This window comes from Centropristis striata, chromosome 10 (genome assembly GCF_030273125.1).
Source record: "Centropristis striata isolate RG_2023a ecotype Rhode Island chromosome 10, C.striata_1.0, whole genome shotgun sequence".
NCBI lineage: Eukaryota > Metazoa > Chordata > Actinopteri > Perciformes > Serranidae > Centropristis > Centropristis striata.
The window spans coordinates 6,441,841-6,463,854 of record NC_081526.1 but is presented as its reverse complement, the minus strand read 5'-3'; the positions used below and the strand labels follow the sequence as shown (position 1 = coordinate 6,463,854).

Sequence of the window (22,014 nt, the reverse complement as noted above, 5' to 3'; positions counted from 1 at the left end):
GGGGATAAGGGCCTGTGATGTGTGGAGCCGTACTACAGCAGCCCAGGAAGCTTGTTGTGATTCATGCACACGCAGAACCCCCTCACCCCGCCTCCACGCTTTCTTCATTCTCACAGCATGGAGGGAAGAGCCTCTCAAGCTTGTAATTACAGCGATAAATCGCCCTCAGCACACGCCACACACTGTAGTCTCATCAGCACTCACACACACTAACGCCCACTAAGAGCCGTCATACTGGAGGAAAATATACTGGACACGTTTTTATTCTGCAGGAAAAAAAAAGGCTTAAAACTGGCCAAGGAGACACACTGCTCCTTTCTGCCCTCGGTAAACAGTCCCAGGTCAGCACGTCCTGCTAAACAGCTTCCTAATGAATTCCAGCTCAACACAATTGTCAATAGTGAGCTCTGTTTCTGTTTCAGCAGCCGCGTCACAAGTTGGGAGGTTAAACAAACTCAGCACGACAGAGTCAGGGACTAAAACTGACTGAAAACCTATTTTAAAAGTGATGGAGTACAGAAGCTGCCAAAATAAAAAAATAAAATAATACAAGTTAATATGCAATTAAAGTTACCACAATAAAATAAATATCTAAATAAAGATAGGCATAAATGAAATGATAAAATGTGGAAATAAACTCATAATTCTCCTATAATTTGATATTCATGTTAAATTAATTAATTTTTTTATTTATCTTAAATATATATTTAAATGCCATTAAAGTTACCACAATAAAATAAATATATAAATAAACATAGGCATAAATTAAATGATAAAATGTGCAAATAAACTGATATTTCTCCTTGAATTTGCTTTATTTATTTACTTAAAAAAAAATGTAATTCATTTTTTAAATTAATGTTAAATGTATTTTTTAACTGTATTTTAAATATATATTAAAATGAATTTATTAAATGTATTTATGTATTAAATTCATTATTTTTGATTAATTATTTTTGCAGCTTCCGTCCTGAATACAAAGTCAACTCATTTTAAAATAATAATACAAATAAAGCAATAGATTTTTTATTCATGTAAAATGTATTCATTTTTTAAATTATCTTAAATATGTACTTAAATGAATTTATTAAATTTAATAATGTATTATTAAATCCATTATTTTTTATTTATTATTTTTGCAGCTTCCATCCTAAATACAAGGTCAACTCATTTTAAAATAATAGTAATAAAAAATTAAACATTAAATTCATTTTTTATTCACGTTAAATGTATGTACTTCTTAATTTATCTTAAATATATATTTAATTAATAATAATTAATATTTATTTTTTAAATATTTTGGCAGCTTCCATCCTAAATACAAAAGCTCATTCATTTAAAAATAAAAATAAAAATAAAAATAAAAATAAAAATAAAAATAAAAATAAAAATAAAAATAAAAATTCTGATTTTGAGTCCTTGTTGGCCTGTCGAAACTTTTATATTGTCTTCAAAATAAAGACTTTTTTGGAAAACCCAGAATAAGAAAAGTGGCTCAGGCAGAGAGGAACTCCAGTGCAACTCCACTGCAAAAAGTTGGTGCAAATAACTGGAAAGTTTTCCTCGAAGGCATTCAGAGTGAAGCGTTGCACACAGAAAAAGTGACAGAAGTGACTGTGAGAAGAACACCCCCGGTTCCGATGTCGGACACATACTGACACCTTGAAACACACAGATGGACGAGCCCTGGAGGTGAGGTTAATGAAAATTGACCTCCTGTAACGCTGGACACTGTGGAGGTGTCATCTTCCAAATAGCCACTTAAATAAGTCTCCGTAATGCTCCGACACACAGCGTGAAGGAGGCAAGAAAGGAGAAAGAGACAGAAGGAGAGGAAGGCAAAGACTGAAAGTAAATTAGAGAGTACACGGAGACAGAGGTGTGGTAAAGAGAAATATATATATATATATATATATATTGATTGATTGACAGTTCGGACAGGAGCCCCACCTCATGATATATTGATGGTTTGGACAGAGATGGGATGGTGAAGGAGAGGAGCCTGCTGTTGCCGTCTTTGTCCACGATCTCCTGCAAAAAAAACAGAAGAAGAGACAGAAAAGCTGTGTTATTAAATGAGTGGAAGATATAAAAACAGGCATTATCTTCAGATTTAAACTCTTCCAACAGTCCTTGAACGGATCATCAGTTTCAAAGGTTCCTGCAGCAGTCTCTCCCAGCTGCAGTCACAGAGCCGGAGGGGATGTTAACCCCTCAGCGTCCAGTCTGCCGCTGGCTGATTTACAGTCAGTGTCTCTTTTAGGTCACTTTAGCCTTTAGTCCCGAGGCCGGATTAAGGAGGAGGGTTGGAATTGTGACAGAAGACAGGGCACTTGCAGTTCTAAACATATTTAGGCTGTTTTTAACTCACTTTTTGTCTTTCCCACAACGTTATTCCTCTCTCCTACAGTGTCCAATACAAGAACATGCACATTGTGAATTATGCAAATTAGGCGATGATGTCATTTAGCGACTTCTAGCGACTTTTTTGGGGCCAATAGCTACTTTCCTTACTGAGGAGTTGGCAACACTACTCATGACCAAGGACACAGCAGCACCGCTGCAGCAGGGATTCCCAAAGTGTGGTGCGTGGACCCCTGGGGGTGCATGAGCTGCTGCTATGAGGTGCGCAAGATAAAAAATGATACTTACACAATTACATTTTTTTCCCCACACACAATAAAGATGTGTAAAGCGGTTAGCGCTTTCGCCTCACAGCTAGAGGGTCGCAGGTTCGCCTCCCTGCAGCTCTTCTGTGTGGAGTTTGCATGTTCTCCCCGTGTCAGCGTGGGTTCTCTCCGGGTACTACGGCTTCCTCCCACAGTCCAAAAACATGCACTTAGGTTAAATTCGGGACTCTAAATTGCCCGTAGGTGTGAATGAGAGTGTGATTGTCTGTCTCTATGTGTTAGCCCTGCGATAGTCTGGCGGCCTGTCCAGGGTGTACCCCACTCGCCCAATGACAGCTGGGATCGGCTCCAGCCCACCACGACCCGATTGCGGATAAGCGGTTAATGGTAATGAATTAATGAATATTCAAAATGCACTTAACTTAACTCCATTTTTCCAATCTGTGTTATGATGACAGGGTTTTTTTTTGCTCCACGGTCATTTAAACTTATTATAACATTTTCCCAACATATCTGCTTTCTGCCTCAGATCCTGAGCCTGTCATCATTCTCTTTGCTCTTAAAAGTGGAAGTTTGCACATAACTTTGTTGCATTATATTGAAACATTCTTGGGGAAACACTGGTCATTTAAAATGTGGAGTGCCTTCTGGTGCTTGATGCTCATCTATATGGAGAGTAGGTAAATGTCTGATTTAAATTCAATTTCCCAGCTCCATAGTTCAGCCCTGGTCTCTGGGCCTGAGGAGAACATTTAACAGCAGAGCTGTACGGAGTCCAGACGCTGCTGATCTGTGTGAGAGCGTTCTGCTGCTACGTCTTATTGACTCTGACAGATTAAATGTCACTGCAGCCCCCTCGCCGCTCAATTCCAATTTCGTAGTGCGATACAGAACACAAAGATGAATGGGTCACGAAAATGATGCCATATCTGAAAGTAATGGCTAATTATCTTCACCAGTCACAACCGCAGCGAGAACGATAATGAAGTTCATTCGGAGACGTTGAGTGGAGCGTTCTTCATTTGGAGCAGAGAGCTCTTGTTATTCCTGTAAACCAATTACTGAGGAGGCTTCAAGTGGTGTGCAACAGTTATCAAAGCAATTGATTTTCTACATGTGAGCATAGCAGGTAGTGTTAACTGACTGAGAAATAATTGTGTCCTCAGTCTCATCTGCATAATCTGGAGCAGATTCCTCCGAGAGGACTGTTGGTTATCAGAGGGAGGGATTTTATGACTCTTATTGGTTCTTGTGTTCATTGTGTGTTGTTAGATGAAAAATGAACAAAACTCAATAAAGCTTTTAAAATATGGGATATGACTTTTGGTCCGTATCGCCCAGCCATAGTTCAGATCAAAGTGGTCAGATTTTTAATTCCTTGGCTGTATGCAAGTAAATGTATCCATATCTTTCATATTGTAATATTGTTTGGGAAAGCACCGTTTCTACTTCACTCCACAGAGTTTTGGTTCTTTAGAAACCTTTTGTTAGGATGGAAACCCGATCTGAGTCCCAGGCATCATCTAGACCTTCAGATACTGTTCATGACATCAGTATCTCTCAAATATGTGTTTTTATTTTTAAGGTAAATTCAGATCATGAAAACTTTCCTGAGCACTTTGACACTTATTTTAAATTTAATCCTCAAGTTCACTCTTATCCAACGCATCAATCTTTAGATCTTCATCCTCAATAGATTTCTGACATGCAGAGGTCAATTTACTGTTAAATTTAGGGACTAAATTATGGATAAATACCTTTTCCCACCTGGCAAAGAACTCCATCTCTATAAAATGTTTCAGAAGATGTCTAAAAGCCAATTTAACTGCTGTTTTAACATTCTAATTCACACACAAATACACTTTTATATCATGTTCATTTTAGTTTTTATATTGTTTTGTTATTGTCATTATAACTTGTTGATGTTATACATATGTTTTTTCTATTATCAGTTTATTACTTTCTTATAACTATGGAATTTTAGGCTTTAAATAAGCCCATCTGGGTTTTCTGCCTCTCCCTGCACTTTACACTATATGTTATCTTTGTCATTTTATGTCATTCTAACTGTGCAAATAAACCTAAACCTAAAAAGAATTTAAAGAAAACAACAAAACACCCGATTATCCATCCAGCAGTCCATGCATCCATAATCTAGGTTTTTGGAACGTACAACCAAAAAAGGCCCTTTTTATCCCTTCTTATCCCTTTTATCTCCCATTCTCCGGTGGGTTCAGCCTGTTCCTGCCCTTCACTGGTGAGCAGTATATCTCTGAATATCGGACGGGACTGCTGAGAGCAAAGCTGTTTATCAGAGCTCAGTGGTTCATTGACTATAGGAGAGAGGTCCATGAGCATGCAGAGCGTGTGTGTGTGTGTTTCTGTGTGTGTGTGGAGTGGTATATACATGCAGGGATAAATAATGCATGGATATACCTTTAGTGGTGCTGCCTGACATGGAGCTCTTTCTATTGATATCTCTAGCTCTTAGCCTATTTCCCCAAGGGTGTTTCCCGGTGATGCAATCTATCCTGGCTCTCTCCATTAAGCGGGTGTTTCCCTGCAGATCGTCTTTAATGTCAACACAAGTACAGCTTCACTAATGTTCCACCTGCGTTTGGTTTAAAGGATAACAAAGGATTTGCACGTGGATGTTTTGGTGCAAACAGAGCCGTTCAAAGCTCACTTCACAGGTTTAGACACAAATGTTATCAGATATTCTTGAAATTAAAAACCGTGTGAATGTGTGCAAGCTGAACTAAATAGTCACATGTGATCCAAACCATCCAAACACACTGCTGCATACGTGTTCGGTAAGCATTAGCTTACAATTAAAGTGGTTATAATCACAAAAGGCTAAATTGTGCCTAAGATCCGTGTAAATATTGGAAGAGTGGCATGAGAATCTGCGAGAGGCCACTAAATTTGGCCTTTTTATGAAAAAATAAAAATCTGGATAACAAAGATTCTATGTTACAGTATCTCCTGACTGTGCAAATGTAATGTGAGGTGTTTGCTCTCATTTAGCTCGCAAAGTGCACAAAATCGATGCTTTTTACTTATAAATGTACAATATTTTCTCCCACGGGGGCATGCATGTTGGAAAATATTTGTGTCTTTTTTTAGTCATTTTGTATCTTTTTTTGGTCATTCTGTGTCTTTTTTGGTAATTTTTTAGTCATTTTGTGTCTTTTTTGGTAATTTTTTAGTCATTTTGTGTCTTTTTTTGGTCATTTTGTGTCTTTTTTTGGTCATTTTGTGTCTTTTTTTAGTCATTTTGTGTCTTTTTTTGGTCATTTTGTGTCTATTTTTTGGTGATGATTTCAAAGTTCTGGAAAAGTCCCATGTTGCATTGCGATACTCCCACATGTATTCTGATGCATTTCATTGGCCAAGAGACCGAAAATAGGCGGAAAAAAACTACAAATACTACAAAACGACATATCCGCTTTCCCAGCTTTAATGGTAGAAAAAACGCAACAGCGCCCCCGGTTTTAATGGTAGAAATGCGGTAATGCTTTCCCGGCTTAAATGGGTTAATCAGTGTAATAACTTATAAAATGAAAATGGTTCATTCCACATATTTGCATGTTTATATCACATAGATACTGTTCGGGTAGCAGCTAACATATTAACAATTAATACCCGCAAATGTATAATATAATGTCCAATATCTTGCTTTGCCTCCTGCACCACTACAGACACCCACCAGGTTATAGATGACACCTACCAGGTTATAGATGCCACCTACCAGGTTATAGATGACACCTACCAGGTTATAGATGACACCTACCAGGTTATAGATGACACCTACCAGGTTAAAGATGACACCTACCAGGTTATAGATGACACCTACCAGGTTAAAGATGACACCTACCAGGTTATAGATGACACCTACCAGGTTATAGATGCCACCTACCAGGTTATAGATGACACCTACCAGGTTATAGATGACACCTACCAGGTTATAGATGACACCTACCAGGTTAAAGATGACACCTACCAGGTTATAGATGACACCTACCAGGTTATAGATGACACCTACCAGGTTAAAGATGACACCTACCAGGTTATAGATGACACCTACCAGGTTATAGATGACACCTACCAGGTTATAGATGACACCTACCAGGTTATAGATGACACCTACCAGGTTAAAGATGACACCTACCAGGTTATAGATGACACCTACCAGGTTATAGATGACACCTACCAGGTTATAGATGACACCTACCAGGTTATAGATGCCACCTACCAGGTTATAGATGACACCTACCAGGTTATAGATGACACCTACCAGGTTATAGATGACACCTACCAGGTTAAAGATGACACCTACCAGGTTATAGATGACACCTACCAGGTTATAGATGACACCTACCAGGTTAAAGATGACACCTACCAGGTTATAGATGACACCTACCAGGTTATAGATGACACCCACCAGGTTATAGATGACACCTACCAGGTTATAGATGCCCAAGAGGAGCGCCTCGATGCAGCCGTTGCTCTGACGATCCCTGCTGGCTGTGATGCGTAGATATACCCACACCAGCTCAGGCAGGAACTGCAGGGTGAAGCGCCGCAGGCGGTCTTCAGAGCTCCGGTACAGCTCGAACAGTTGGTGGCACACAGGCTCCAGCAGCTGGAACGAAAAGGGAGAGTGGGAATTCAAATAAGTCCAGGATGAGGCAGAGGAGATGAGAGGAGCTGATTAGGGAAAACAAACGTATGCCTCGCTCTGAATAGTCTCCAGAAATACATTGAGATAGTATCTTTGTTTCAAAACATGAATGAACCGACTGTAGCACAATGGGACGGACAGATGGAGGGAAAGTTTTGCTGCGGGTCAATAGCAGGAGGTGTTGTAGGAGCAGAGGGGATAAATCACTACAATGGAAGTCTGGTCAGATGTATTCTCAGGAGGGCCAGCTGAGCCAACGTGTTTATACCGTCCAGGGGTCAGAGGAGTGGTGCCCACACAGCACTACTGTGTAAGTATGTGTGTGTGTGTGTGTGTGTGTGTGTGTGTGTGTGTGTGTGTCGGACTGTGGCTGACCCTGAAATAAGCGACAACTCATTAATGAACTTGGCAAAGCATCTGGTTATCCATGTCATCAGCAAAAAACACAAACACGCAACAGTCAACACACTTTGCAACCTATCTCTCTTACACACACACACGCAGACACACACACACACACACTCACAAACACACATGCACGCACGCACAAAAACACACATGCACGCACGCACAAAAACAAACACACATGCACGCAATAACACTCAAACAAAAACACACGCACACAGATACAGACACACACACACACGCACACACACACGCACACACACACAGATACAGACACACGCACACACACGCGCACACACACACACACACACACACACAGATACAGACACACACACACACACACACACACACACACAGACACAGTAATACATCAGCCATTTTCCCTTTCCTTAACCTTACTTAATCATTTCTAAAAGCCTCACCCCTTAACCTGACTTTTACCGTGTACCCAAGTCTTAACCCTCAAACAGGCCTATGACGAAGTGAGGACCGACTGAAATGTCCTCACTTCACTAAAATGTCCTCACTCTGTTGGATACAAACATATTCTGGTCCTCAGTTCGTAGGATGTACAAGTACACTTACACAAACACACACACAAACACACGCACGCACGCACACAAACACACACACTTTCCCCTCGCTCTACTCGATCACTTGTCCAACCATTAATGGGATTGTGCAGCCAGATTGACAACACTAATGGAATTTAGATCCCTGGTTGCTTGACACCCAAATTCGACCATGGAAGAGTGGAGGACGGGGGGACGGGGGGGAGGGGGGAGGGGGGGAGAATTGGAGGCACCAACTGTATCATTAGAGTGAAATTAAAGTCCCCTCCCGAGTGCCTCGGGCCTTTGCTCAAAAATTGTGTCATTAGGCCCTTTAAAGAGAAAATAGTGGCGTAGCCACGCTGGTAGAGGAGACATTAAAAACAGCGAGGTGCCTGTGTGTCGCAGCACAACTATTAATAAACAGAGTCTGTTTATCAGCTATCTGTGTTTGTACCTTTGAATATGCATGCAACTTTTCCACCGTGGGCAGCAGATGTTCCAGTCTGTCAGAGTGCTGCATATGTGTGTGTGTGTGTGTGTGTGTCTCACAGGTAATGTGGCTGGCACTGCCAATGTACCTGTCTATCTATATCTATACAGCATGCTTGTGTAATATGCTGGTTTACACCAAAAGGAGTTTTACGTCATCTCCATCGTTAAGTTTAAGGTAATAATCTGCTCTGTTTCATATCAGTCTTTTCCTAGTCTTGGGTTTGTCGCAGTGACGTAACATAACATGGTATTATTCATAATGATTTTGGTTATTATCAAGAATGTTTCCATGACTGTAGATGTAAAAATGACCAAAAAAGGACACAAAATGTTCAAAATAGCATAAAATGACCAAAAATAGATGTAGAAATTACAAAAAAAGACATAAAATGACAATAGATATAAAAATGATCAAAAAAAGACACAAAATGAACAAAAAATACAGTCATGGAAAAAAGTATTAAACCAATCTGCTCTGTTTCCTATCAGTCTTTTCCTAGTCTTGGTTTGGATCATATCAAACGTGTTTGATATTATCTCAAGTCTCAGTGATGTAACACAATCACCAAACAATAGATGAGCGGGGGAAAGGTCCCCGGTTCCAGACCGGCCAGTAAAACCAGTAAAACCACTTCCACGGGAAAAAGGAAAATCACAATAATGCCTCAATAAAAATATAGTGATGTCATATATTTAGATGTTTCTTAGTAAAGAGAACAGTAAGGAGAACCCGTTAAAATGTATTAACAAATGTATACATAAATAAGTAATAAATAATCAATGATTAATGTATAATTAACTAAACGAAAGTTGATAGAGCTGATGAATATAATAAAAATGTAAAATAGTCAACTTTTCATGTCAGAAAAACAGAAACCCTTTTTCAGCTCTGTGAGGGGCATTTTGTGGCGTCTTCCTTTTGTTGTTGTTTTTTTTCAACACAAACCACTGAGTCACACACTCGAGCAGCTGGAGCCAAACGCTGCTTCTCTTCCATTTAGTCAGTTTTTATTAAGAGCATGATGAGAAAAAATGCAGAAAGCATCTAGTTGTAGTCTTGTAAATAGATTCTCAGTCTGTCTAAAATCTCAGTCTGAGACTAAAAACTCTAAACTCTTGTCTTTAGATGTGAGCTGATAGTTTTCCTGGACTCTTTTCCAAATCTTTTAAACTCTTCTGATGTATAGGCAGCATTAGTGTGCAGCTGTGTGTCAGTTTCTTGCTTGCCGCTAACTGACTCTACATCGTATGAGTCACAAGCTAAAAACCTCCATATCTGGAGTCTCTGTATGAGTGTGTGTGACCTTCGTGTCCTCTCACCTCACTGTTGGGGTCTTGGATGACTCTGTAGAGGGCCGGCACCAGGGACTTCTTCAGATGAAGGCTGCCGGCGTAGCTGGGGATGTGGGTTTCTGGTAAGGACTGCAGCAAGGAGAGAGAGAGAGAAGGTTTGCTGAGCAATTGCACAAACTTTTTTGAACAGTGGGGTGACACATCCAAGGTTGTACACTTTTTGAGTTGAGAGTTGAGTAAATTTTCTCAAAAAAACTGCCCAAAATTTTGCATTGAAATGAATGGGACGGCCGAAAGAAAATGAGCGAAAAAGAACAATAATTGGAGATTTTCAATCGTCTACTTCTCCGGAATAATTTCAGCTACAGACTCCATTTAAACTTTAAACAGTAGACACAAGTCTTGTGTATTGGTGTATTACTCCACATTTCGATAGGTCATATAGTTTTTTATCAATCCCTGTTAAATGACCATGATCATTTTTGTAGAAATTCTGAGATTATTCTGAGAAAAAATTGTAAATTCCTTAGTTAAAGATAACCAAGAGTTGGACACCCTTTGTTTCAATTTTAGTTTGTTGTCTGTTGGTTTTCTGAAAGCTTATGGGTGCTGACCTCCTTTTGTTTCTTAGAGTTTTCTTTAAGCCAAGAGCTTGGTAGTTAATTTATTTTACTTTGTATATTGCATTACTTAATTGTCAGCCCCCATATAGCCTCCTTTTGTTAAAGTTTGTTGTATAAAAGCACTCTTACTGGTTAAATAAACTCCTGATTTAACCAGAACCTCCCAGTGTTGCGTTCCACCTCATTTCTATTCCATTTTCACATGTTACAGCTCTCAAAATCGAGCCGAGTCGTAACATCAAATTCAAGCACTTTTCTAGGACTTTCAAGGTCCATTTTCAAGCTTTTCTCGGACCTTACAACGGTTGTAAGTTGCATGTTTTAGATGAGTACTTACATGCTAAAAGGGGTAATTTCACTCAACCATACCAACAGTGATGCTTTTACACTTTTAACAACAAAAAGTACAGTTTGCTAATCTCAATATTCAATTTAGTATTTTTTTCATTGAACATGTGATTATCTATAGTCAGATTGCACGAGAAATACAGTAAGAATTTCAAGCATTTTCAAGCACTTTATCCAAAATCCAAGCACAATTGTTTTTATTAATACCTATTTGTGTATGATTTTATTCTATTTTGATAACTGTACAGCACTTTGGTCAACTGAGGTTGTTTTTAAATGTGCTCTATAAATAAACTTTGACTTGACGTGACTTTTCAAACCTTGAAAATACAACATTAAAATTTAAGCATTTTCAAGGACTTAAAGCACCCGTACAAACTCTGCATATAAGGCCTCTGCAAAACTTCCCTCTGAAAGTTCTCATGGGAAATGCATGAGAAACAGCATTTTCAACATAAAGATGAAAAAATCTTAAGATATAGCTACAAACAGCTACTGGGGTTTAATGTCACAGGACAAATGTTGACATTTAGGCTGGGCTGTCCTTCACAAAATAAATGATTTCTCGACTCATCAATTAGTGGATTTTACCTTTATTATACATTTAATTATACCTGTAACAGCATGTAGGGACCCTGAAACTGAAGCAGCGAGATTGAATGCAGTCGTCATGTTTTGTATTTTTTATATCGTGTGCTTTCCCTACTGTGACGTGTCAAAATGTCTTTAGAGAAGAGGTCCAATTTCTCCATGTTTTATTCTGGGAAATGTGGAGAAATCACTGTCTGAGCCATTCAGAGAGGAAGGTTAAATGAACTCACACAGGAATCACAAAACAAGTGAACGTCTCTGAGTGATGATATTTGACATGCTCAGAATATCCTGCAGTGGAATTCTTTAAATGGTCAGGACTGTGTGTTTGTCTGCAGATGACAGAAGATATCCTCCCGCACGGACTAAGTATGGTCATTTTGAGGACAGAACACAATGTGCCCGGCCTGCACCAACTCACACAGTGACTCATACCAATCCATCCCCTCACTATTCATCACACTCCCTTATTTATTCTCTTTCACAATTCTGTGCTCTCCTCTGCATTACACAAGGATTCCTTCATTTTTTGGCTCGTCTTCCCTTTGCACTCCCTAAATCTAATACAGATTTTCATTTCTAATACTTAAAGGCACAATGTGTAGGACATGGGTCTCAAACTTGCGGCCCGCGGGCCAATTGTGGCCCTCGTGACGATATTTTGTGGCCAAAAAAATATTCAATCCACTTCAATCATTTATTCTTGTGAGTGATATTTTTATACCTTTAAACCTTTATTGTCCTTGAGTTGTTTTTGTATTGTTGTTCTAAATCTGGGGTCTCAAACTCAAATTACCTGGGGGCCGCTGGAGGCAGTATCAAAATGACCAAAAAAACACAAAATGACCAAAAAAGACACAAAATATATTTTTTTAAAAAGACACAAAATTACTAAAAAAGACACAAAATGACAGAAAATGACAGAAAAAAACAAAATGACAGAAAAAAGACACAGAATTCACAAAAAAGACACAAAATTACAAAAAAAGACACAAAATTATCAAAATGACCAAAAAAACACAAAATGACCAAAAAAGACACAAAATATATTTTTTTAAAAAGACACAAAATTACTAAAAAAGACACAAAATGACAGAAAATGACAGAAAAAAACAAAATGACTGAAAAAAGACACAGAATTCACAAAAAAGACACAAAATTACAAAAAAAGACACAAAATTACAAAAAAAACCACAAAATTACCAAAAAAAGACACAGAATTACCAAAAAGACACAAAATTCTTAAAAAGAGACACAAAATTATTAAGAAAAGACACAAAATTACCAAAAAAAGGCACAAAATTACCAAAAAAAATAATAATTCAAGGGACCTTCCACACACAACACGTAAAGTGCAAATCATATAAATGTGTAGGACATGGGTCTCAAACTCGCGGCCCGCGGGCCAATTGCGGCCCTCATGACGATATTTTGTGGCCCCCACCTTGATATGAAAGTTTAATGTGAGTTTTATATGAATGGTACTTTATGTGTTGTGTGTGGAAGGTCCCTTTAATTACTTTTTTTTGGTAATTTTGTGTCTTTTCATATTATCTAAAATACTACTTCTACATGCTACCACTCCGCCTCATTTGTCTACTTTACATACATAGCTATTTATTCTATATTCTGTATTTTTTGCCATTCAATTATTTATTCTTGCTGTGATATTTTCTACGTTTTATACCTCTATAGCTTAATGTCCTTAAGTGTGCTATATACAATGACAATAAAGGGTCTTCTATTAAAACAAGTCGATTGTTCTGTTACCTTTTATGTGTAATTACCACTCCAGTGAAATATTGTTCACTTACTGTCCACCATGTGCAATTACCGTCTAAGTGCAATAATATTTATAGTGCAATGATATTTATATTCATATTATCTAAAAACATTAACTCTGTATCCAACCACTCCTCCTCATTCTTCTCCTTTTCTGTCTACATAGCTGTTTATTCTATATTCCAATATTTTCATGCCATTTCAATAATTTATTCTTGTTTGTGATATTTGTATACCTTTAAACCTTTATTGTCCTTCAGTTGTTTTTGTATTGTTGTTCTAAATCAGAGGTCACAAACTCAAATTACCTGGGGGCCGCTGGAGGCAGTATCAAAATGACCGAAAACACACAAAATTACTAAAAAAAATTACACAAAATTACAAAAAAAAAAACACACAAAATGACCAAAAATACACAGAATTAAAAAAAAAAAAACACAATAAAAAAAAGACCCAAAATGACCCAAAAAAGACACAGAATGACAAAAAAGACACAAAATGACAGAAAGAAAACTAAATTACTTAAAAAAGACACAAAATTACCAAGAGAAAGACAATAAGTTACCAAAAAAGAAAAAAAAATTACCAAAAAAATACCAAAAAAAGACAAAAAATTACCAAAAAGACACAAAATTATTTAAAAAAGACACAAAATTATTAAAAAAAGACACAAAATGATGAAGAAAAGACACAAAATTACTAAAAAAAAGTAATTAAAGGGACCTTCCACACACAACACGGTAAAGTGCCATTCATGCCATGCAATTGGCCCTCGGGCCGCGAGTTTGAGACCCATGTTCTAAATTGTTTTATGCACCAATAGGAGTTGCACTCTAATTTCGTTGTATTATACACAATGACAATAAAGGCTCTTCTATTCTATTCTATTCTATTCTATAATAATGTTAGTGTGGTAGGGATCGCTGCTATCTTATTGGCTGCCTGTGTGTTCAAAGCTCGTTGACGCAGAACTAAATTTCATGGTGAAGGTTGTGATGAATGTAAGACTCATCTCACATATAAAATCAAAGTGTTTCCGTCCGATGAGACAGAAGGCTGAAAAAATGCGTCAGCTGTGTTGAGTTTAAAGGTATGAAAGTAAAAGTGACCCTGAGCCTCAACCGTCCTTAAAGCCCACAGTTTTTACCTGCGTTCACTCTCACACTCATTATTTGAGAAAGAAGTGAAATGAAAAGGGAAGGGACATGCACAAACCTGCACACTCCACACTCTCTTTTACTTGCAGCTGCTACACCCACAGCGTGTGTTTCTCTGGATAAAACATGACCTCCAGGAGAACATTTCACTGACATGAGTCATGATGGAGAACAGAGCAGAGGAGCGCCGTTACCTTGAATTCTGAGAGCCATTCTTCGACAACGCCGCGCTCTGAACCCAGCATCTTCCTCAGAGACCCCCCCTCGGCTGCCTGGTGGACGGAGACACACGGGGACAGGGGCAGCGAGGCCAGATGGAGAGAAGGGAACGGGGGTAGTAAGAGAGGAGGAGACAGAGGAGGAGAAGGAGGAGAACAGTTAGTGCTTACTCAGACCTCATGTGTTTGAAATGATCCCACTGTTTTTATATGTTTGAGCCCAATTGCTTTTTTAAAAACTACATGCACTTCAAATCTGTGTATCATTTGTTCTTTCCATTTTCAATTGGCAATCAAAAATAAAATAATGAAAAATTGACTGGTTATTTTGTTATTTGTTTTTTATTATTTGTTCCTTTTTTGACAATAAAGTGAATATATCTTTGGTTTGTGGACAAAACAAGAGATTTGAGGAGGTCTTCTTGTGGTTTGGGAAACACTGATTGATATTTTTAAACATTTTATTGACCAAACAACTAATCGATTAATCGTTTAAATAATCAAAAGATTAATCGATAATGAAAATAATCGTTAATTTTAGCAAACACAAGGTTTCCAAAGTGCTGCACAACAATAAATAGATAACACAATACAAAGAGATGACGTAAACATTAAAACAGTCCAATCAATAGGAGAAAATACATTAAAATATAATAAAATAAATAAAATATGCATGTATACAGATACAAACATAAAATCATACAATCACCATCTTATTTAACCTATTTAACATTTTTTTTCTCCAATGTGCAATATCTGTAAAATACAGAGTACTACATTTATAATAATAAATGCCAAATAGTAGAAATGTATGTATATAATGTGTACAGAATATACAGTCATGAAAAAAAAATATTAGACCACTTTTTTTTTCTAATTAATTGTTCATTTTAATGCCTGAGCTGATATCTAGACATTTAACATGGTTTTCTTGATAATGATTTTGGTTATTATCAAGAAAATACATATAATTGTACCAGGCATTAAAATGAACAAGAAATTGAAGAAAAAGGGTGGTCTAATCATTTTTTCCATGACTGTATGTATATGACTTATTTTCTTATATTTTTTATTCTGTTTTATATATCTATGTTTCTGTATCTTGAGCTGCTGTGAAGACTAAAGTTCCCCACTGCGGGATAAATAAAGTCATATCTTATCTTATCTCAAAAATGATGTTTTTATTCATCATTTCATAATTTTAAATACATTTCCCTCCAAAATGTGCAGCAGACCAGAATGCATATTTGCCTGCAGAGATCTGAAAAACCTTGAACTGTAGAGGTGCATGTTTAGTTTACTACTACTCTGGGCTACTCGGATGGCAAGGGTTTTTCTCAGAATAGCCTGTGATTAAAACTGCATTGCAATGATAAATAATTTCAAACATAACGTAAACTAGATGGGCACTCAAGAGAGCACAGAGCACCGCCAAGGCTGATGGCGTCATCACATGCTGCTCGGAGCGTCCCACTGCACAGATATGGAAGATGTTCTTCTGACTTCAGTGTTCATGAGCTTCAGGTTGTGATGTGGCAACAACATGGACGCCACAGAGAAGCTGTGTTGTATTTTATTGCTCAGAGCGTTTTAGGAACACATGTATGGCAGTTTCCAGTATTTGTGCGAAAAATAAAGACCAAAGGAAGTAGATCAGGTGAGCCATGATAGATAGATAGATAGATAGATAGATAGATAGATAGATAGATAGATAGATAGATAGATAGATAGATAGATAGATAGATAGATAGATAGATAGATAGATAGATAGATAGATAGATAGATAGATAGATAGATAGATAGATAGATAGATAGATAGATAGATAGATAGTTTTACGATCGACAAGAAGTCTCTTTTCGTCCTTTCAAAATAAAAACATCTGTTATCAAAACAAGCTTTTGTATAGTACTGTATACATATCTATCTTTTATTTTGCCCATATGCATGTTTTTATACACATTTAATTCATTAATTAATTGATGAATTGATCGTTAACGCAGGTTTCATCCAAACTCCCATCCCTACAGGCAATGTTAACAAGAGTTAAAAATAACTTGTGTAATTCGGATTAGGTCCGAAATTGAATGGGTTCTTCCTTGGCCCATGTTACTCCCTTCCACCGAGTTTCATGAAATCAGGCAAGTATTTTTTTCTGTAATCCTGCTGACAAACAAACAAACAAATCAAGCCAAAGACCTGACCTTCCTGGCAGGGGTAACTAAATGTTTACTGACATGGATTACCTTTTAAAGTTTAAATGCATGAAAACAATTTCCTGTATGGACAATAGGGCTGGGCGATATGGACCAAAAGTCATATCCTAATATATTTAGGCTGAATATCGATATACAATATATATATCCAGATATTTTTATGGTAAAGTGAGAGCAAATTCAGTCAAAGTGACATGACATGTATCAAGTTGTTTTATTGAAACCGTTTATTATAGGGGAACATAAATACTGTATAACAACAGGAGTACATTTTTTAAAAGTCAAAGCTCCATAAAGTGCACATTTAAATGAAAAAAATATCATAAATAAAAGCTGCAGCTTGCCTGGAGCAAGGATCACAGTGCAAATTTGAACTATATCAATATATGCGATATGGTCTAATTCCATATCACATTTAAAAGTATATTGATATATCGCCCAGCCCTAATGGACAAGAGTTATTTGTCATATATATGTATACAGTGTGTGCTCTGTAAGGTGGTCAACAGTATGCTCTTTGTAGTAAATCTGATTCAACATGGGAAAACTCCCCTGGAGTGTGGAAGCTATGATGCTGACCACACTGTTACATAAGGAGCCACCTAAGTGACCTCGCCTGTCACCGAGGATCAGTGATGACATGAACCATGACGGCCGGTCATATGGGCTTCCCCGTGACTATTCAAACCCGACATGGCCAAGAAAAGAGTCTTCTTTGGTCCTGGACCCAGAAAACAAAACCTCACAGCTAAACAGTGATCTGACGAGAAACGATGCTTGCAAACAGCCAATAAAAAAGCTGCTTAAATTAAAACAAAAAGCCAGAGATCTGAATTTCCCAAATGCTCGCATGCATTTTATTCATAGCACATCAAGAGCGATGAGACAACAAAAGACAGTTAGTCCCTCGTCTGTTCATACATATTCTGATCCCGAGCTACAGGAACACTGTTATCTCTCATCTTGTTCTCTGTACTCAGCAGCTAAAATTAACTTCAGCAAACTGCCCAAAATAAAAAGCCATTTCTCCTTCAGAGTCAGACTTCATCCCATGGAAAATATATTCTCATTAATTATCCCATAAAAAAGCTAGATGACGAGTGAGTGTGTGTGTGTGTGTGTGTGTTCTTGTACTTCCTACATAGTGAGGACCCGAACATGTTTTTAACCAACAGAGTGAGGACATTTTTGCAAAATGAGGACATTTAGGCCGGTCCTCACTTCTTTAAAGGCTTTTTTAAGATTTCAGACCTAAAATTATAGTGAAAACATTTTCGTCTTTGTAAACTTTTTCCATACATAATGAAGGAAAGGAAATAAAGGAAAAATTTACTGTGACCTCTTTTAATCTCGCATCCAACAAATACCCCATTACAAAAAACTAAAACTAATAAAAACTAAAACTAAAGAATTTCAAGCCCTCACTTCTTTAAAGGCTTTTTTGAGATTTCAGACTTTGTTTAAGGGTTCAGGTTACATTAGGTTTATGTTAAGGTAACCATGTGTTAGGGTTAACATAAGGGGCTGTAGGGACCAAGGTTATTATAGTTAACGAAAACTAAACAAAATAACGAAAACTAGAATTGAAAAAACATTTTCGTTAGCTGAAATAAAAAATAAAAGTGAGAGTTTAAAAAAACAACGTTAAATAAATGAAACTGTAATGCGTGGTTACAAAACTAACTAAAACTAACTAAAATTATAGTGAAAACATTTTTGTCTTTGTCAACTTTTTCCATACATAATGAAGGAAAGGAAATAAAGGCAAAATTTACTGTGACCTCTTTTAATCCCCCCCCCCAACAAATACCCCATTACAAAAAACTAAAACTAATAATAAAAACTAAACTAAAACTGAAGCATTTAAAAAAATAAATAAATACTAAACTAAAACTAGCAAACTCACTCTAAAGATGAATAAAAACTAACTGCATTTGAAAACAAAAATTCACAACAAAATTAAAATTAAAACTAATGAAAAATCGAAAACCATTATAACATTGCAAGGGACTCACTGTTCCAATGAGGGTCCTCACAAAGATAGAAGTACAAGAATGTGTGTGTGTGTGTGTGTGTGTGTGTGTGTGTGTGTGTGTGTGTGTAGAGGTGGAGCCCTCAGAGTCTGAACAGACTGGAGGCTAGAGACACAGTGTTCCAAGCTGCCAACATGACAGACATAAACAAAGCTTATGTAATTTTAAAGTTAGGGTATAGTTTACCATAAACGCTAAAATGCTTTCACACAATCTGACAACCTTCACTTAAGTTTGTCATGATTGAGCTTCTATTGTTTCCCCTTTAGAAATTCAATAGCAACAACAACAACCTGCTGTCTGCAATAAAACCAGAGAATTACATTTTAATCACAAGTCACAGTCTCTAGGAAAATCTATAACTATTAACTTTGACTGGATGCAAGTAAACAAAAGATTTTAACCCTTTGATGCACAACATGGGTCAAAAATTACCCTCATTCATTCCCCATGTTATTTAATGCTGCTGTGTGTTTCTGTGCTCTATCTTTTGATATCAACTTCTTTTATGATTGAATATTCCAAGTATTCTTTAAATATCTTGTTTTTGATTAAAAAAAACAGATCATTATTTCCATTTTGTATTTGCATTTGCATTTGACTTTATGAAGAAAAACGTTTTTGTATTACTACATAGCTAACTACTTGGCTAAGTAGCTTGCTAGTAGTAACTTAGCAAGCTACTTAGCTAAATATTTAGCCAAGAAGTTAGCTAAGTAGTTAGCTTAGCATGTTACTTAGCTAAAAAATGGATATGGGTCATTTTTCACCCATGTTATGCATTAGAAGAGTAGTGACACAAAAATTGATTTAATTAAAAAATGAATAAAGGAAAACATAAAATTAGGATGTATATGATGATCAAAAACAAACTAATTGAGGAAAACCTGGAATACTGAATGATGAAAATAATTTATTGCAAAGATATAGAACATAAAAACTCTTACATATCGGGTCACTTTAGACCCATGTTGTGCATCAAAGGGTTAAACTGGTCTTGAATAGCAAAGCAGCCAAACCTGAGCGATACCAACAGTAAATATACACATCTGGCAAAATATTCCAGAAACAAAACACAGATTCTAACCTCAATAAGAAAATCACACTGTGGTGACTGAGTCACCGTCCCACTGGAGCCGTTCTGAAACCTCAAGCTCACAGTTCATCCTGCAGGCAGACATCCTCCACATGCTGCATGTCTTATCTTCTCATTATGCTCATGTTAAAGTTTGTGTTACATGGTGCTACTGTAAAAACCAGTGATGCAACTGACACACTACTTAGTAACGCGTTACTCTAATCTGTAGTCTAATGCATAATCGAGTAGTCTAATGCATTACTATTTCCAAACCAGTAATCAGATTAAAATTCCTTATCCAAGTCACTGTGCATTACTATTTTTGTCAGTTTCCTTAGGGTTCGTACACTTTTTCAGTGGTCAAATTCAAGCACTTTTTAAGGACTTTCAAGGTCCATTTTCAAGCTTTTCCAGTACCTAATGGTTGTAAATAGCATGTTTTAGATGAGTACTTCGATGCTAAAAGGGGTAATTTCACTTAACCATACCACCAGCAATGGTATTACACTTTTAACAACTAGAAGTAGTTTGCTAAAACATACTGGAATGTGAATCTAGGGGCTAGGAGCAAAAGGAAGCTCACAAAAATCATCAACCGGCAGCAACTACACTACCCAAACTAGGAGGAAAGACCCACAAATACTTCAGGAGCCCTCACATCCACTAGGAACTAGAAAAACTCCCTTCAGTAAGAAGATACAGGGGAGAGCAACAAGAAACATCTCAGAAACAAGAAGACGCAGGCGGATATCTGGAGCTAACAACAGAAGCTAGAAGGGAGAAACGCTCTCGATTAGTCACTTTTAAAACCAAGTAGTCAGTAAAGTAACCAAGTTACTTTTTAAAGGCGTAATCAGTAATCAGATTACTGTGGTAACACTGGTAAAAACGTGTTTTTCAGACAGGAGTTTGGTTCTTCTGTCACCTTGGTTCACCTGTGACGGCTCTACAGGATGAAGTGTCAATGCTTAAATAATCGATTTTTCAGCCTCTGTAGCAGATAGAAATGAAATTCAAAAAGTATTTGAGGGCTTATACCTGTGGCTTTCATGAGAAGTTGAGTTTATTTGGCCAAACCTTCAATAAAGTTTTTTTTAAAAATCAATGTGTTGCATTGTGACACTCCCACATGTATTCTGATGCATTTCATTGGCCAAGAGACCGAAAATAGGTGGAAAAAACTACAAATACTACAAAACGACGTATCCGATTTCCCAGCTTTAATGGTAGAATAACGCAACAGCGCCCCCGGTTTTAATGGTAGAAATGCGGTAATGTTTTCCCGCCTTCAATGGGTTAATTTAACAAATGAAGTAATTTGTAATCTCACTTAGTCACTTTTAAAATCAAGTAGTCAGTAACGCAACCAAGTTACTTTTTAAAGGCGTAATCAGTAATCAGATTACTGTGCTAACAGTGTTAAAAAGAGGAGTTTGGTTCTTCTGTCACCTTGGTTCACCTGTGACGGCTCTACAGGATTTGCCCTGAGAAAACCTGTGCGGATCATAAGATTGTTGTGGTTTTGAGTTGATGGGATTAGGGATTAGGACTAATTTAATCTATTCTCAGGCTGAAATGTTAAGTGGGATCTTCCCACTTATCATTTCAGCCTCTGCTGGCTCTTAGGAAGGTATTCGTCTGCACCCAAAGCACACACTTCAAGACAATCCCTCAGTGATAGCTTTACCCAATACTATGAGGGCAATGTTCAATTTTAATATGTTAACGGACTATAATATATATATATAATATAGAATATAGAGATGCACCTGTATTATTATACAAGAGTATATTACGCCAGAGTCGCAAAGATTTAGCTCCAATTTCTAAACAGAATTTTTTCACCAGGATGATACATTTAAGGTTCAATTTTAATATGTTAACGGACTATAATATAGATCACATGCATGAT

At 37.1% G+C, this 22,014-nt stretch overlaps 1 protein-coding gene across 2 annotated transcripts in view; it reads right to left on the bottom strand.

Moving 5' to 3' along the window:
- The window catches only part of LOC131978546 (hyccin 2-like), an 81,959-nt gene that overhangs the window by 29,357 nt on the left and 30,588 nt on the right, over window positions 1-22,014 (bottom strand). For both annotated transcript variants that reach the window (XM_059342220.1, XM_059342219.1), the window contains exons 3-6: window positions 14,754-14,831; window positions 10,086-10,187; window positions 7,096-7,275; window positions 1,951-2,031 (exon numbers count right to left, since the gene is read on the bottom strand). In XM_059342220.1, coding sequence (XP_059198203.1) covers window positions 1,951-2,031; window positions 7,096-7,275; window positions 10,086-10,187; window positions 14,754-14,804 — 414 coding nt within the window. In that variant the 5' untranslated portion in view covers window positions 14,805-14,831. The remainder of the gene's footprint in view (window positions 1-1,950; window positions 2,032-7,095; window positions 7,276-10,085; window positions 10,188-14,753; window positions 14,832-22,014) is intronic.